Genomic DNA, 17,309 nt, shown 5'->3' on the forward strand with positions numbered 1-17,309 from the left:
CATGTTCCCAATGTTCCCAGCAGCTTTTGTGCAAATCCTAAGCCACAATCAAACATGAACTCCAGAGAATGTGGGCACAAAGACTCTTTGGAGTTTGTCTTTCATGTATGAATAATGCAGCGAGAGATTCTCGGCTCAGGCAACAACACAGAAATCTCAGGGCAGTGATGTGAGGGTTCGCGTTTTTATTTACAGCACATTGACACAGGTGTCAGCCCGAATAACCAGAAGGTCTGACAGCAGCTTTAATGTAAGGTTGTTAATTTAGTTGATTATTTTTTAAAGAGTAGGTTCACCCTAGTCTCTGAAAAGCATATGCTTCCTTCCTCCTCTAACTCTACATAGTCGCGGTTTATGTGCAGAGGTTTTTGAGATATTCATCACAATTTCCGTTGCCTCCACCCAAAATTCCACGGAGGTGAAGGGAATTTTGTTTATGGTGAAACACACAAACACATGTTGTTTGGCATAAGACATTTGCATTCAACCAGAGGGTGTGGCAACAAAGTAATCCGTTTAATCTGTTTGTTTTCTGGACAATATTTTTTGGCGTCATGGCATCTCGGGTCATTGGTGCAGCCGTAGCCTTATTTTGTCTCGTAAATTTTCTAAATCAAAATAAAGCATAAACTGAATATCACATTTCAAAAATATTTCAAAAGCTGTCTCGGAGTGCAGGCTTTTAGGCAGTGGCTGTGTAAATATTTCATACTACATACTAATGCTGTGCAGCTGTAATGTCTTCACACTAGAAAAGTGGCAAAACACTCAAGTAATTAAAAGGCTTAAGCTGTAAAACAGATGTGGCAAATCTACACTAAACGTTCAAGCTTGAGCGCTTGTAACAGAGAGACACACATAAGATTCACAAACTGCTAATGAATAGTAAAACAAGACTCCTCATTTGGGGCCACACATTAGTTTTGACTTGATTTTCTTGAGTGGCAGACAAAAATACAGATGATTTTTACAGATGAACTGTGTGGATAAGTGACCTGGTGCCGTTCACAGTTGAAATATCATTCATCACCCTGCTGGATTGAATTATTGACGTCTTTGAAATGTGAGAATCAGGCTCTCGTGATTGTCAGATCACAGGAAAAGTGGATTCGGATTAGAACGATTATGATGTTGCACAATGGCTGAATTGATGGACTAGAATAGATGTCAAGTGGAAAATCATCAGAAAACATTCAGTGCTATTTTTGACAGATGAAAGCAAACGCGCGTTTGAAAGAGTCTGAACAGAACCATCATTAAATTGACAGAACTGATGCCAAAAATATAGTTGTCTCTTCTTTGGCTTCTTTGTCTCAGATGAACCATTTCTTAACCAGGAACTCCTCTTAAAGCGTATGGATCAAATTACTGTGCAGCTCACTGGGGTTTTCCTCTGATCCTGTACCTTTTTATGTATGGAACAATGACTAAAAGCTTTTAGATTCATGCTGTGTCTGCCAGCAGCTGGAGTACATTGTCATCCTTAATACTGAGCGAGAATAACACTGTTACACTGTTTTTCCATTTGCCTGCCACGGTGTGTTCCTGTGCCCAGGGAGAGCTGGTGTCCTCAAATGCCTGCTGGATATTCACAAAGTCTTCAGAGAGAACGAGCCGGCCTACATACTGAACGATCTGTACATCACAGACTACTGCATCTGGATCCAGAGGGTCAAGTAAGTTCACCAGCGCACACTTGAATCAATGCGCACACACACACCCCCCCACCTCGGAGACCTTCACCTAGAAAATAACTGCAGAGTCAGAGTCAAGGGAAGTGCCGCTCAGCCCCCATGATGCATCAGTGCCTTAGAGGAGAGGATTAGACAAGTCATTCGTCATAGCAGGGACAATTGAGTGACCAAGCCAGGGATAGATGCAAACGCCATCGTCTCCATTATCTTGTGTCAAAAGTGCTATCAGTGAATCTCAAAGAGCCAGCCGCACGCTGCAGATTCTCGTGTGTGTGTGTGTGTGTGTGTGTGTGTGTGTGTGTGTGTGTGTGTGTGTGTGTGTGTGTGTGTGTGTGTGTGTGTGTGTGTGTGTGTGTGTGTGTGTGTGTGTGTGTGTGTGTGTGTGTGTGTGTGTGTGTGTGTGTGTGTGTGTGTGTGTGTGTGTGTGTGTGTACGTGTGTGTGTGTGTGTACGTGTGTGTGTGTGTGTGTACGTGCGTGTGTACGTGTGTGTGTACGTGTGTACGTGTGTACTGGGGCCTCTCAAATTCTCCCTTCTTGTAATCCTCCACTTGCATTTCAAGCCAATCTTGCAAAATCTGCACTTTTTCCTCCGATGATATAGGTTTGATGGCTCTCTCCTCCTCCCTGCACATATTTTACAATTACTTACACATTTCAAATCTGAGCCTTCGGGTGCATTACTCAGTAATGAGCTCTGTTTTACTCTTGGCAAGGGTTCAGCCAAGTGGTGTGCTCGTCTGGAAAAAGCCCAGTTGAAAAATGTGTGCCTGATGTTGTAGGCCCGGCGCCCAGATGCAGACACGATAAAAGGGCCACTGGGAGTTAGTGCCGTTTTTCTCTCTCTCTCTCCTCAAATTCTTATTTCTACATTCTTCCAGCAGAAGTTTTGAATTCTGCTCTTGATGGATGGATGGATAGAAACTATGGGTGCCAGTGGTCATAATGTGTGGGAGAAATCAGAAGCTCTATTTAGGGTTGTTTGATCTCTTTCTCTTTAGGACAGGCACCATGGAGAAGACACACCCTTAATCTTCGTCCGTAGCTAACCAGAGCTGCTGAGGCTCACTCGCTCACGGAAATTCTCAATCAGTCTCTTCCGAGCTGAGGGGCATTGGACCATTGCCTGTCCTCCCGCTGTCCCTTCTCTTTTCCATTGCAGTGCATTGGAACTAAATGTCAGCTTGACCTAATGTGCTGACATCCTACTCACCCCCACATCGATCCTTAAATGGATTAGCCCTCTGTGGTAGCACTGACCTGTGATTGAATTGTTACATTTCCATCTTTCATGTGTCGTTTCTTCCTTTCAATAATGAAAGCGAAGTAACGTTTCTTTGTAGGCAGTCATGTTAACTGTCATTTTGTGAAAAAAGACCTTGAGATCAGTAAAACCACTTCTATCACCTCCCACCACTCGAGAGAGAGCCACCAAAGCTTGTATTGATTTCTGTTGTATGAGTGTTCTGGTTCCATAGACATTCCACACAGTCTCCAGTTGTGGTTTGTGAAAGTATGTTCCCGTGTTTGTTATAGCAGTGGCCATTGTAAACCTGCCTGTTTGGAGTTGACTGATCTATTGTCCTGTGTTGATGCTCTGGAGCTACTTCAGAATAAGTCCTTGTCATTAGAGAGTCCTCCTTCTACACTTCTACAATTTACTGTCACGTTTTATAGTTTGTTTACTTTGGTGCAGACTGAAGTTTCAATCAAACTTTCATCCTACCTGGTTTTTCTGCAGTGAAGATTTTATAGTCAATGTTTTTTATATAATGAAACTCAATTACTTCTGCAAAAACTTTATTTCTGTTCATGTGTGGTTTATAAATATGTTGAATGATTTACCGAACGGAACAAATAAAAATGACAAAATCATTGAAATTATCTGCCTGGGAATTGACCAAGTTGCAGAGCGCTTCTGTAGATTATCTGAGTTCACAGAAGAAAAGTTGAAATATAACAAATCTCACCAAATTCAACACTTTCCTTCCCCCGGCCATTAAGAGTACACGTGCTGATGAAGTGGATAAGAATGGTTCACGAAATATGTGTTACAAAGACAGACAGTCATTTTTTGGAATTGGTAAATTGATAATGTAAAAAAATGTATAAAAACAACGCAACACAAGAGAACCAGGCCCGTTCTCTGATGTTTGGAACGACAGGTTCACTCAGACAATCTTCGCCTATCACACATGCGGTTTGTTGTGACAGCGCCTTTGTGTCGTCTGACAGGTTTGATGACAGATTGTGTAGCCATTGTTTCCTTCAGTGTGACATACTCCCCTGTGCAGGATTTGTCATACTCGTCTAACTGATTTGTATCTGTAAGAGGGGCGGTAAAATGAGATGTAATCTATACCCCCCCCCCCCCCCCCCCGGATGCAATCCCTGTATCTTGTCACTCCCCGCCAACAGTGAGACAGACGTGATCAGCTGTGCATGATGGACACAGCGATTAATGGGTGTTTGTTGGCTCAGGGATTGATTTATTTAGTCTCCTCGCTGTCCCACATGCATTTCAACTCCTAAAGTTCCTCTGACTGCCGAGACATCGGTCTCAAATTTACAACCTCATAAAGGCTTCAGCGTGATTTAAGCGCCGAGGCCGGCGCCCTCCTTTACTCTCCCACACAGTCAGAGGAGAACCCTGCGCACAGGAATCAGAGTGCAAACTCAAACCAACTGCTCTTGCATTGTCTCAGTCATGTGGAACTCGAGTTTTTTTTTTTCTCTGTGGTGGTGATCGTTCCAGTTTTTAACACACTCTTCCTCTGTGGAAACAGTTTTAACTTGGCCCTCGCACACCCATCCAATCCTAATTATCTCCGAATTGTTAGCAGAGATCATAATTCCAAATGGAGCAGCAGCGTCTCCAGTCCATTAGCCTTGTGTATCCTTTTGAAGGTCCTCAGATGCCAAAGCCCCTGCAGAGCTGCTGGACTGCAGACAAAAAAAAAGCGAGTCGCCTCACTTTCTCTCTTTGTCTTCGCTCCCTTTATCAAAAAGCTTGGAGCGAGGCCAACGTAGATTCATGGCAGCCAGCACAGACAAAGCTTATAAGCCTGGTGTTGTGTTACAGTACCTCGGTTAAATCAGAAGGGCTACAACTTCCTTTTTCAGTGCAGGTTCTCTTAAAATCCACCCACCCACCCTTATTAAATGGGTCAATTAGATTCTAACTGAAAAAAAGCATGGAGGCTTAGAAGTGATGTGCTCCAGGGTGAATCTGAGAGGAGGAACTTGAGGTGAGTTTCCATATGATGTCATCGTTGCATGGGGAAAACTGACTCTCTGGGTTTTTCTTTTCTCTTTTATGGAGTGAATTTGACTTTTTGAAACCTTGTCAATTTGACTTTCATACTTTGTTCTTTAGGCTTGGAAAAATTGTAGGGATGGATTTAACATTTAGTACTGAAGAAGTTGTGAATGGTAGGTGTGTAAACAGTCGTCAGAAACAATGGGTGTTGGCTGCACTGAAGAGATGGAGTACAAGGAAAAAACGAAAGAAAAATAATGTGTGTTGTACCACATGCAAACAACAAAAGAGGCTGCCAAAACGAAGATGTAGACATTCATCCTTTCCCTTCTTTTTGGAGAATGAAGCAGCCCTCAGGCTTTCTACACGCTCTCTCTCTTCCTCCCTCTTCTCATTCATCCTCAGCATTGTGTGCACGACAATGCCTTTGGTGAGGGTTGTCGGCAGATCCCCCGCAGGGAAAAGCATCTGGAGCTGTAATAACTGGGAACGTCTCGGGGCAAAAAGGTCAAACTCGGGGTCAGCGTGTCAGCTAACACCGGTGGTCAAATGCCTTGGAAGTGCACTGGTGCGTGTTGGCGTTGTGTAACACCCACCCACCCCCCACAGAGCGAGGCTGTTCAGTTCACCTCAGTACACGTCTCTGTGTGATTGTAAAACACAAGTCTCTTATTACTGCAGATTTTCCCTTTAGCTACTTATGAATAGGTGTTTTCAATTGTGCCCAAAGGGCTTTTTACTGGAGAATTAAAATTAGCCGTTTGAGGCTATTTCTGTGGTGTAATGCTCCCTGTGTGGAAGGAAGTGGGGGATTTGTGCTCTAGCCAAGCCTGGCAGCTTTTCTGATCCCCCTCCCAACCGCACAGCTGATGTGACACCCAGATGTTCCCTGGAACCAGGCATCCTCACACAGCTGTCAAACACCCGTCCTGGAGGCTTTGAAACAGATAATGGGGCTGCTCTATCTGATGTTAGCCTCAGCAATGAAGGAGAGCCTCGAGGCCCCGCTGGGGAGAACAAAGACACAAATGTCTCCCAGCTAACGGGGATAAGTAGTACAGATTTCCTCCCAGCATGATGCCTCTCCAGCTTTCTGTCTTGAGTACACAGGCTCATCTTAAACACAGACTTACACACCATGTTTGCATAATTTCCTCTATCCACATTCCGAGGGCCCACTCCACTTATTACTCAATAATCAATTATATTGTCTGGATTTTTACTCTCTTTGCAGCCTCACAAGGGCTATGCATTTAGATGAGGCTGTATTAAACACCCACCTATAACCTTCATAGAGATATAAACAGACTGAATAACTAAAAATTCAACTCTAAAGATGAGAGCAAGCCTACGATCCCAACAGTAGAGCAATTTCGACCTGAAGATTTTAACTTTGCAAGCTGAAGTGTTCGTTAAAAAACCAAGAACTTTCAGATCCAAGCCTGGGGGCTTTGACTTTTTTGTGCACAGACCAGTCCAGTGCCTGCGATAAGTGGAAATACTGTGTGTTGATGAAAGTTTCAGCCCCACTTTTAACCTAAATGATGAAGTGGTAAATGCAACAAAACCTTGTCTGTTGAGGCACATTAAAATTCTACTACATTCTGACTTTTGTTCCAACAAACAGCAAATGCCTGGAAGGAAAAGGTTGACAAACTGAGTTTCATCTTCGTAGTTTTGCCCCTTCTCTCTCTACTGCCTATGATAATATAATAATATTGTTTTCACCAGTGTTATAGCCAAGATCTGAGAGCATGGTAACATCTCTACAACAGTGATAAGACAGTCAGGTGATTTGTTTAGATGATTTGTCTAAACCAGAAGTAAAACTAAACCAGTGCACCCTAATAGTTGGTCATAGGGCCAATTAATACTATCAAAGAAGTAGTTTGTGTGACATGTTGTCCGACCTCGTCCAAATCAATTGTGTCTTTTGTTGTTCTGAATGGTCACATTGAAATTATTGAAAAAGCAGCCACTCTAGTGAGAGGAGAGACAAATTGCTGCGTCAGCAGGCAAATCTTTGCAGTATTGCTGAGGCTGATTGGAGTGTCGACGAAAATAGTTATAATTTATCCTGATGGAAAACAAGAATTGACTAAACCAAATCCTTCAGATCTAAGGGTGCTTCTCATACCTGCAGGGTGACAGCCAAAGCTACAAAAATAAGATTTTGTTTGTAAAAAAAAATAATTCTTTCAACATACAGTATGTCACATATATATTAGATAGATAGATATCTTTGTCACAAGTATAACAATTGTGTCAGTGTTTCTACAGTACAGTAACTCTTTTCTCATGCAGCACTAAGATGATCTCCAGCTCTGGCTAGCTGAGTAAATACATCTGTGTTGCTCATTTCTGGAATTGGAGTTGCATCCAGTGCCTCGGACTGTTCCAGTGTTCAGTCTCACTGACGGATCACGTCTCCCTGTGTCCGCTTTCATCCCCCTCAGCTGGTGAATGATGCCTTTTGCGAGTTACACAGGGGAAATCTGGTGCTCAAATTACACAGATTTGTTCATCAGAAGACAAGCTTTATCTGAAATGTCTTCAAGAGCGCAGACACGCAAATGACTCGCCTTATTCAATGAACACGAATCCGATGAAAGAAATGTGAGATTGTAATTTAGCTTGGCTCTTTGACACACATGCACACAGAACCTACACATACACTCGCTCTTCCCATTTCTATCTAAAGACTCTGGCAGATGGAGCGGTCTTTGTCTCGCCAGAAGTTCTCCAACCTTGAAAAAGCCACCCCTCCTCAGTTTAATGAAGGCAAGCCACAACAGCGGTGTAGTAATGACTGGATTGTGTACAACATTATCCCTCCCCCTCCTGGACAGAGCCTTTGTATTCACCGCAGGCTGAGCTTCTCCCACCACAGAGCAAGGGAGGGGAGAGAAAACAAGCGCGCCTTTCCAATGCTAACTCAATAATGACTTCCCACGGGGGAAAGAGAATACAGGGCAGTCTTTGAAGTGGCTGTGCTGCAGGAGGCTCTTCTGCCCTAGTCTCGCTATAGCGAATTCTCACAGGGATTTTATAGAGCCTGGGACCGAAACAGTCTCCATACAGCCTATAGACACTCATCCTGATCAGTCGAGGTTACATTAATGTCTTCATATCCTGTAGTCAGTGTTTTAAAAAAACTGTAACACACTGAAGCCACAAATTGCTTGATCTTATTGCCTAAAGAATGCAGTGGTTTCGGTGGTAAGTCACCTCTTCAGACTACTCAGCTCATGTTGACACATGAGCTATACATGTTGACACATGAGCTGAGTGCATGAAGATTGAACAATTTACATGAGACGAGGAACTCAGATTGATTTGGAAAGTACGTTTAATCAGAAAATTCAGTTTCTCATCAGTTCAACTCTGTAGGTTAGAAATGCTCAACAACCACTGACATCAAGTTTGGTGCAGATATTCATGGTGCTCTCTGACTTTTCATGTAGTGCCTCCACGAGGTTGGCATTGAAACTTTGCATTCATGTCCCGTTAGGATAAATAGTTTTAACAGCTGTTTATCAATTAAAGTTTCCTACCAAGCTCATCATCAGAATAAAGTCTGTATTTGTCCAGATCTAATGAGGTGTCCATCAGCCTCGGCTACACTCTGTGTTTAGTAATAACAACTATGATGGTGAATCTCACATTCTTATTTTATTCTTGCTTACTGACAGTTGTGTTTAGCTCCAAGAGCCGGGCATTCAGACCTCAATTCATCCTGCATCACAGACCTGTTGCTTCAGGGACCAGTGAGACGTTGGATACAATCCAGGAAGTCCAGTCTGAGTAACATCTGTGAATGTGAAGATGTGTCAGGCGCCAAATTAATGCACAGCCCTTTGTAATACTATTGACCAGACTTCACAACTGAAACCCTTAAGCTCATTGGTTCCTACACAATATGTACATCTTTAAAAAAAATATATATATATATAAATATATATATAATATATACTTGAAGATATATCGACAACATTCATGTTGTGAACTGTAATTTATCTCAAGGCACTTTACGTAGAAGCTCGATAAGTGGACATGTCTTATTTATTTTTTGTCCTATTGGTTTTATTTGAAAGAGTTTACAGATTTCTTGGCTTTAGTGTTTTTACATTTCACTCACAGCTCCATGATTGATACCACAGGACAGAAAAATCCCTTCCTGGTTCTGTTTGAGCTGGCAAGTTGCCCAAGCGTCTAAGCGTGATGGACTTCAGTGGATTTCAGCTACTGTTTTCAAATTCTGCTGCAATGTGACGGAGAGGAACGGCCCAAACTGCCAGAACATTTTTGGATGAAGTTGAATGTCAGAAAGAGAGAGTCTCCCCCTCCCCGCCCTCCTCCCATTCCCTCCTCATTCTCTTCTGTTTCTCAGTGCACGGAGACAAACGTGTAAGATGATACATCACATCTATGAGATCTGTTTACACAGTCCCTCCTGAGGTCTTAAATGAATACACAGCCTCTCCATGCTGCTTCCATAAACACTTATGGCTCCGGAATAGGGAGCTCATTAGGACTGCACAGTAATGAGGAGCCATCCTGGTGCTCAGCAGTGGGTTAATTGGGCCAGAGAGGGCAACAGGAGCCGAGTGTGAAAATGTGAATGGCAGCGGAAGAGTAGCCTCTCCACACATACACACACCCCCCTCTTCACATTAACACACGCACACACACACCAGTTTCGCTCACACATTTCATCCCACCCTGAATGGACAGAGTCTGAATCGCACTGACCCACAGAGGTCAGCTCGTAATCACCATGGCAATGGGGGCGGCACACAAGCCCGGACCGCGCTGAGGGACGAATAGCAACCACTTAAGTTTTTGGCAGCATGGCGGGCATTCCCAGCGTGAATAATGTGCAGACGGGGGCCTCCCAACAATCTGATGGCTTTACACAAATGGGGCCTTGTGGGAGGACATTCATCAGCAATAAAACACCTCTCTCTTCAAGGAGTCTGTTGTGTCGTCTGTGGTGACACAGCTACAAACCTGAGGCTGGCCGACAGGAACATTGTTTAATGTACTGCTTTATGAGGGCTTTCTCTTAATCTTAATCTTTCGAGACGTTTAGCTGCGAGACTGCAGTTTGGAGCCTTTCTCTCGCCAGACTTTTATTGACTGTATTGCAGTCAGACTTTGTGCACAGCTGCAGACTCTTTGGCCTTTCAGGGTTACCCTGCTTCTTTTCACCGTGTTCGTTCAGTTCGTTCCCAGTGCTGCCCGATTGTTCAGTAAAAACTGTTCAGTTTTCTTCTCTCAGGCTCAAAATATTCTCAGTCTTCGTTGGCTGCCCTTGAATTAATTAAAAAGTTTTCAAATCATCTGAGCTGTTTTCACACATGCACTTTGGAGAAGTGTACAATGGGGAGTTTGCCTTTCACACATGAACAATGTAGCAAGAGATTCTCTGCTCAGACGTGTTCACAGCAACACAGACAGTTCTTGAGCATTTAGGTGAGGGGTGGCCTGTAGAGGCAGGACACAATGTATTCAGGTTGTGTTTTGTCTTTACAGCACAACACCGTCGGCACTCCTTATCTTCGTCAGCGTCCTCTACATGTGTGGCTCTGTCACGTGTTAGAAACGTCATCAACACGCCCACTCACTGCCTGTGAATCCTCCTTCCTGTATTCTCGCATTTTCCCTCTCATTTGCTCACTTTGACATCATCTGGAGTTTTTACTAGGGGGCTGGCCTGAGAAACTCCAGAGAAAGTCTGGAGCTTGGCCTGGAGAGAGGCGGTGGACTAGTGCCAGAAACTTGGACTATGGCCAGAAAAGGTCTCTGGTTCGACTCCACGGAGAAACAACTAAAAGACAAACCTGGATTGATCTGTCCAAAAATCCAAGAGGATTCTCCCTACCCTGTCTAGTGCCCCTGAGCAAGGCACCTTACTCCCCCAACATCTGCTCCCCGGGCGCCGTACATGGACGCTCACTGCTCTGTGTGTCCTGCACCAGATGGGTCAAAAGCAGAGGTTAAATTTCCCTAGTGTGCCTGTGCATGTCTGTGCATGTGTTTGGGACTAATAAATGCATCTTAATCTTAATCTTAATCTAATCTTGGTAATTTGCATGCAGCCTCTCCAGAGAATGGCAAGAGATTGTCTGGACTTCAGTGCATGTCTGAAAGCTCTTGCCCAGTATAAAATATGCCCCTGCTCAGTTTTATCCTCCTCGAGTAAAATGTGGTTGTTACATCTCCTCTTGCACTGTGCTGCAGCCTCTATCTGTTGCCATACACTCTCAGAATGCGGCGGCGAAAGTGCGTGTGGGTGTTTGCATGTGTGGAGGGTGGTGGAGGAGGAGGGGTAAGCCTCTCTCTGTAATCCCTCTCAGTCTCTTATCACCTCTCACAGGGAGAGCAGCATGGGGGGAGGAGAAGAGCCCTGTGTATCAGCAGCGATCCTCTCCCCTACATTATTAAACATCCATATTTCCATATATCATTGAGCCCCCCGCGCCTCGGCAAAACATGGTCTACTTAGCATTCAGATGAAAATGGGATTTGTTTAATGGCTATTAGATCTGTTGATGGTTATCCTGTGGCTATGTCTTCACCACGCAGATCCAGTCGATCAGTCGTAGTGCCACTAATGAAGTTGTACTTAGATGGTTCTTTTGTTTCACTCTGCGTACTCTATTATCAGATTAATTAAGAAAACTGACGCAACTTTTTCATTTCCTAATCCCATTTCTATCTCCTTATCCTCACAGGTCGAAGAAGGTGACTGCCTTTGCTGCAATGTTACAAAAAGCCTCTCTGGGGAAAAAAGATTTGGAGCTGGAGCTGGAGGAGCTGGAGGAGGCAGCAACAATGGTGGCAGAGGAAGAAAAAGAAGAAGCCGAAGAGTTGGGAGCTCCCAAGGGCGCTTCGACATCCCGCTTTGACAGCAGCAGCGCTTCCAGTGACAGCAGCTGCAGCAGCAGTGGCTCGTCTGATGAGAGCGAGGAATCTGAGGCGGAAGGGCAGGGATGCACCGACTCCAGCAGGAGGGGAGGAGGAGGAGGAGGAGGAGGAGAGACGTCTAAGGACAACCCTCCCCTTCCCCAATCCACCTCCACTGCCTCTCCCATCCCCCAGGAGCCGATAAGCACACTCCTCTCGGTGGAGAGAAAAGTGAACGCCCTCCCCGCAGCTTCAGAAGGCACCAGACAGCTGATCGAGGAGCTGGGGCAGCGGGTGGCAGAGGAGCTGAACGTCTCTCAGGGCTCCAGCTGCAAAGCGGAGAGGAGCCGTTCACAGCTGAGCAGCACTGAAGCAAAGACTGAAGCAGCATCTGTGAGGAGCAGCGGTGGGACTTTGCTTGAACTGAGTCCTCGCAGAAACCCTCTGCTCATTGTCCAACCAGAGGACCATCCTGATGACAGCGACTTCCTCAGCTAAGAGGAACTGATGTGGAACTTGAAAGACTCTTATTAAACTTGAGCTGTTAAATCCATTCAAGTGTAAGAAAATCTGTTGGACCATTTTTCTTCTAATATTTTTCTTTCTTCTTCTGGAATTTTTTCAAACTTCTGCTTTGTGCAGCTGGGATTTTGTTCCTTAACCTTTTTCTAAAGGACTTTATTTTCCATCTTGAATTACATGTTCTTAAAAGATGAACTCTAAGCCTCATTAAATTCCTTATTACCTATTTATATGGTTGCTGAACAGGCATGTGTAGGTTTTATTTCCCCTTATTTCATTGTGGGACACCCCGCCTCTTTCTTCTGTGTCTTGTCTGGTCTTATCTTTTTTAGTTCTGGCTCCTATCTCACTCTCACGCTCTTTATCTCTCTGTCTTTATCTCTCTGTCTTTATCTCTCTCTCTCATTCTCTCTCTCTCTCTCTCTCTCTCATTTTCTCTCTATATACGCCTGCTTGCTTTACGACTATAATCTCTCAGCTATGTTTGATTTGGTATGAATTAATAGAACTCCTTTTTTGATTATTCAATGTAATTCAACAGCATCTGCCAACATCTGACAAGAGTGTCAAACTTCTAGTATTTTCCCGTGCTCATATTAACATATTTAGCCTGTTTATTCATGTTTGGCTCTCATAAACGCAACAGGAATGTCATTCCAGGAAGCTGACAAACATTTGTCATTGCTTGTCCCTGTATATCACTCAGCAGAGATGCCTGGCAGAGCTATGTTGAGGGAGCTATGCTTTTCCTAATAAATTGTAGGAAAAGCGCTAACCCCTTTTCTAAAGATTGAAGTGGAAAAGACTCTTTCGGCACTAAACAGGGCCGTGGAGCACGCGGGAGTGATTGATTCGTCTGGCATGAATGGAGGAGCGCAGTCAACGCAGCTCAATATCAGGCGTGTCTAGCAGGCGAGAGAAAACAAACAAGGAAGCACATGTCAGCCAGATAGATGAGGGCTGCGAGCGAGTCTGCGGCACGGCAGCCGTTTGTGTGAGAGATAAGTGCACCATGGGGCCCGAGGCGGCGGAGAGATAGAGGAGCACAAGTGCAGCAGAGGGAAGAAAACAGACACTCAGGCCAGCTCAGTCGTGTCCGTGGAGTGTCAGCAGCACCTCAGGGCAAAGAGGGGAATTTGAACTTCTCCTGAGTCAATGTGTGATGATTACCATAAGTGAATGGTAGAGAAGAAATACAGAAACGACCCAAATTAGCAGAGTTCCTCAGGTTGTGTGATCCTCCGGGTCATAACTAGTTGAGGGAATGACTGATCAAGCACAGCCACAGTTTTGCCTCAGGCTCTTCCATCCGCCGCTGGATGAAAGCAGCCAAGGAGACGCATGGATGATGGCTCCTTAGATGGGCAGTGTCGGCAGTATTGTGTTACAGAGATGGATGGTGTTGTTGGGCACCTCCCAAAAAGAGACATCCTTCTTTTGGGAGTGAGCGTTACCATCGCAGTGACGGAGATGAGTTACGCCGTGAGACTCAGCCCATTTAACCCCCCCTCACTCCGGGGACACGTGTGTGGGGACTGTGCATCCCCCGGCAGGCGGTTGTTGTTCCCTCTTCCCACTGCAGGTCTCGCATTGATTAAGTGACACTGGGCTCCGTTGCCGTTTTTCATCTTAAAGTGGCCTCCATATTCCGCCATTAGCACAACCGTCTTGGAGTCAGACCGAAGGCTCAGCACTTCTCCTGAGTCCTCTGCAATTAATGCTCCTCGCCAACTGACAGTTTTCATGCTACTGGGCCAAATTTTAATGAACGTAGTTGATGAATTATACAAGACAGTAATTAATGGGTTTCTGCTATATTTTGACTTGGATTTGATAAATCAGCCCCTTATCTATGTAGAGGGTGAGCCCTATGACCCCCAAGGGCCTAAGAAACAGGAGTAATGTGATCCGGTGTTCGTGTATGCCCATTAGCAACAGCACGTGCAATAATGGAGGTAGGCTCTACCACGCCTCATTATAGATTGGCTTTTCACCAACCCATCTGCAGTGTTTCCCATTTAATACCTGGAAAGCAGCAGAGCGTCATAATGAACCAATGGTCTGTTGATGTCTAATGATAATGTCATCACTGGACCGACCAGTGGGAGGACCTTACTGGGAAAGACACCTCCACATGGCTGGGCCGTCAAAAGAGCCATAATTGGAAATCATTTTCCGACCTAATAGTTCAACATTTTGCTCTGTATTTGCTTCTTGTCAAAGGTTAGATGAGAAGATGGAGAACACCCTCAGTACAAAGCTACAGCCAGTAGCAAGTGCAAAAAAGGGGAAATGAACAGTTTGATTGCTGCCAAACATAAAACCTCAAAAACTCATTTGACTCCCTGCACCCGGCTGAGAATATATAATGTTTTAAGTGATGAGCTTTTGCGGTTGTGGAAAATAGATTTGTTTTTAACTGTTGAACAGAGCCAGGCTAACTGTTCCCCCAGCTTCCAGGCTTCATATTCAATGGACAGATCAGAGTGGTATTGATCTTTCCACCTAACTCTCAGAAAGACAGAGGGTACTGAAGCTCTTTTCAGACATTAACTCTGGAAAAATGGGTCAAGACATTTTGAAGAACGCAGCAGGACCTCGCATCCGTCGACACTCTCCTGCTCACATGGGTTCACTCATGGACATTATCCGGACGGGCTGGCAGGAAAAGTTCTCGAAAAATGTCTGAAGTAACTGCCTCAGGCATTCGGGTTATCACTTACAGACCTTCTGAACATTTTCAGGAAAAATGTCCAGACTTCAGTGCATGTCTGGATGCAGTTTATCTTCCTTTCAATCAGGAGCCATTGACATGTTGCCCACTTTATTCCCAACATATGGACGTTAACATACGAAACTGTAAAAACCAAAGTTAGAGTTCAGTTTTTGCCTTGTTTCTAGTGCAGTGCTCGTTCTTAAGGAGAGCTACTTCAGAATAATTTCTTCTTAGTGATTCCTTGTTGTTCTGCCTTGTCCAGCCGCTCAACCTGTCTCCTCCACTTCCTCTCAACAATATCCAGCTTGTTCAGATGGGCGAGGTAGGATTTAGTTGAAGGTTGTCTTTTCTTGGTTTCTCTCTTTAGCAATTCCTCCTCATGTCGGACCTCCATCTCAAGTTTTATATGTTCCCTTTTCAGATTGTGAACTTGCTCCTTTGGAGCCACTTTTTCTTTTTTGATGGCCTTCACCTGAATCAACTTTTTACTTGATTCTTTTGTTTGGAGAAACCCTGACTCTCTTCTCTGTCTGTAGGTACATCTGTAACAGAGAAGACATATTTATAAAACCAGACAGATGAAACTACATGTTTGTTGAGCAGGTGTATTTATTGAAAAAACTATAACAACTTGAGGCCAACATTTTTGAATGAGCCCTTCTTTTTATTTAGTCTTCAAACTGTTATGCTTCAGCTCCATACACCACTCACAAGTCAGATTAAACCACAGACAAAGTAACACAAAAAGCATTAAGAGCAAAAAGAACAAACGGATAAAGAAAATGTAATTGTCAGTTTGAGACAAACTTCAGCAAGAGGATGATCTACACATCCTGTTCCATTATATATCTTTTCAGAGTTCCATTCAGTTTTTGTTGATATAATGTCGAACATGTTTTCTGTGACTTTATACAGTTATTCTATAAACTGAAAAATTTCACGGTGATATTTTCTGTTGGTTCTCACTAATTGTTTTTTAAATAAGTTTTCTCATCTGAAACCACTTTTGGAAACTTTTTTATTAATATAGCAGTTTCGACCTCGACCAGATCTTTGAATTATTGGGCTCTTAATTTGATGAAGAGTTGGTTCTTTGTTTCTCTATAAGAGCTTTTTTTCATTTATAATTCATAATTATCTAATTTGAAAGAAATCATTTTGTGTTTGTTTTTTAAGTATTTCCTCAGAAGTCCACAAAGTAGGTTATATATGGATAAGAATAAAGAGTGGTACAAGTTGTAAAATGATGCTCATCTTCTTTTATGAAGTGAAAATGATGTAATGAGCTCCCTGCAGTCATTTTGAATATTCAATGTGTTATTCCGCATCAATTTTATCCAGGTTTAGATCATGTCCTTTTCTCTTTATATTCAGCTCGATATAAAGCATTGTAGCAAGGAAATGAACATTGTGCGCTCACTTTGAAGGCAAACTGCCAAACAAGAGGTGATGCTATGAATGTTGTTGCCATCACAGAGATCAGCACCAGCTGCACCCATGACTGGTCAAGTCAGTGTCACTATCAGTTCAATGTGTTGAAATAAAAACAAAACTATCAAAATTATCTGGTGGCTATTTGACCCAGTTTCTGACCACTGCTGTAGTTTATCTGGGCTAGGCAAGATTCAACTGGTCCCCCCCCCCCACACACACACACACACACACATACAGACGGTTGCAGTAAGCTGATCGCCAGTTTATGGACTTTTAAATTAACATATATTGAACACATTGTGTGTCCAAATCGCATTGCAATTCTAATTCTACTGAGCACTAAGAATTCACATGCCACGTGTGAAGTCGATTAGATGCACAGTTTGCAGGATATGTGTTTACATTCAGAGCAACAGACAGACAGACGTTTGTGGAATTAGTAGGTCGATTTTGTCCAGAATCTGCTGCTGACCTTCACATCCTGAGCGCTCACTTTCACTTTCACCTTGCGGACATCTTCATTCCTGAGCACAAGTGCATGAAATACTCGAGAGGAAGCAAAGGAATACACAAGGGATCTCTTCTGCACAACCAACACAAATACACGTGCTAAGGTAAGAACAGTGAGAGGCTTTCAACTTAAAATACTATCCGTTATATGTACAGGGAAGGAGTTTGACCGTATGAACTATAACACGTGGACTCATTTGAAATCATTCAGGTTGGTGTCTGAAGATTAGGTGAACCACTTGGCTCTTTCATGTGAACTATCACCT

The 17,309-nt window shown here is 43.8% G+C and overlaps 1 protein-coding gene across 2 annotated transcripts in view; it reads left to right on the forward strand.

The window, feature by feature from the left end:
- The window catches only part of shq1 (SHQ1, H/ACA ribonucleoprotein assembly factor), a 39,832-nt gene extending 23,169 nt beyond the window's left edge, over positions 1–16,663 (forward strand). For both annotated transcript variants that reach the window (XM_062395114.1, XM_062395105.1), the window contains exons 11-12: positions 1,556–1,676; positions 11,690–16,663. In XM_062395114.1, coding sequence (XP_062251098.1) covers positions 1,556–1,676; positions 11,690–12,359 — 791 coding nt within the window. In that variant the 3' untranslated portion in view covers positions 12,360–16,663. The remainder of the gene's footprint in view (positions 1–1,555; positions 1,677–11,689) is intronic.
- Positions 16,664–17,309: the final 646 nt, after the last annotated feature.

Source organism: Platichthys flesus, chromosome 2, assembly GCF_949316205.1.
Source record: "Platichthys flesus chromosome 2, fPlaFle2.1, whole genome shotgun sequence".
Classification (NCBI taxonomy): Eukaryota; Metazoa; Chordata; class Actinopteri; order Pleuronectiformes; family Pleuronectidae; genus Platichthys; species Platichthys flesus.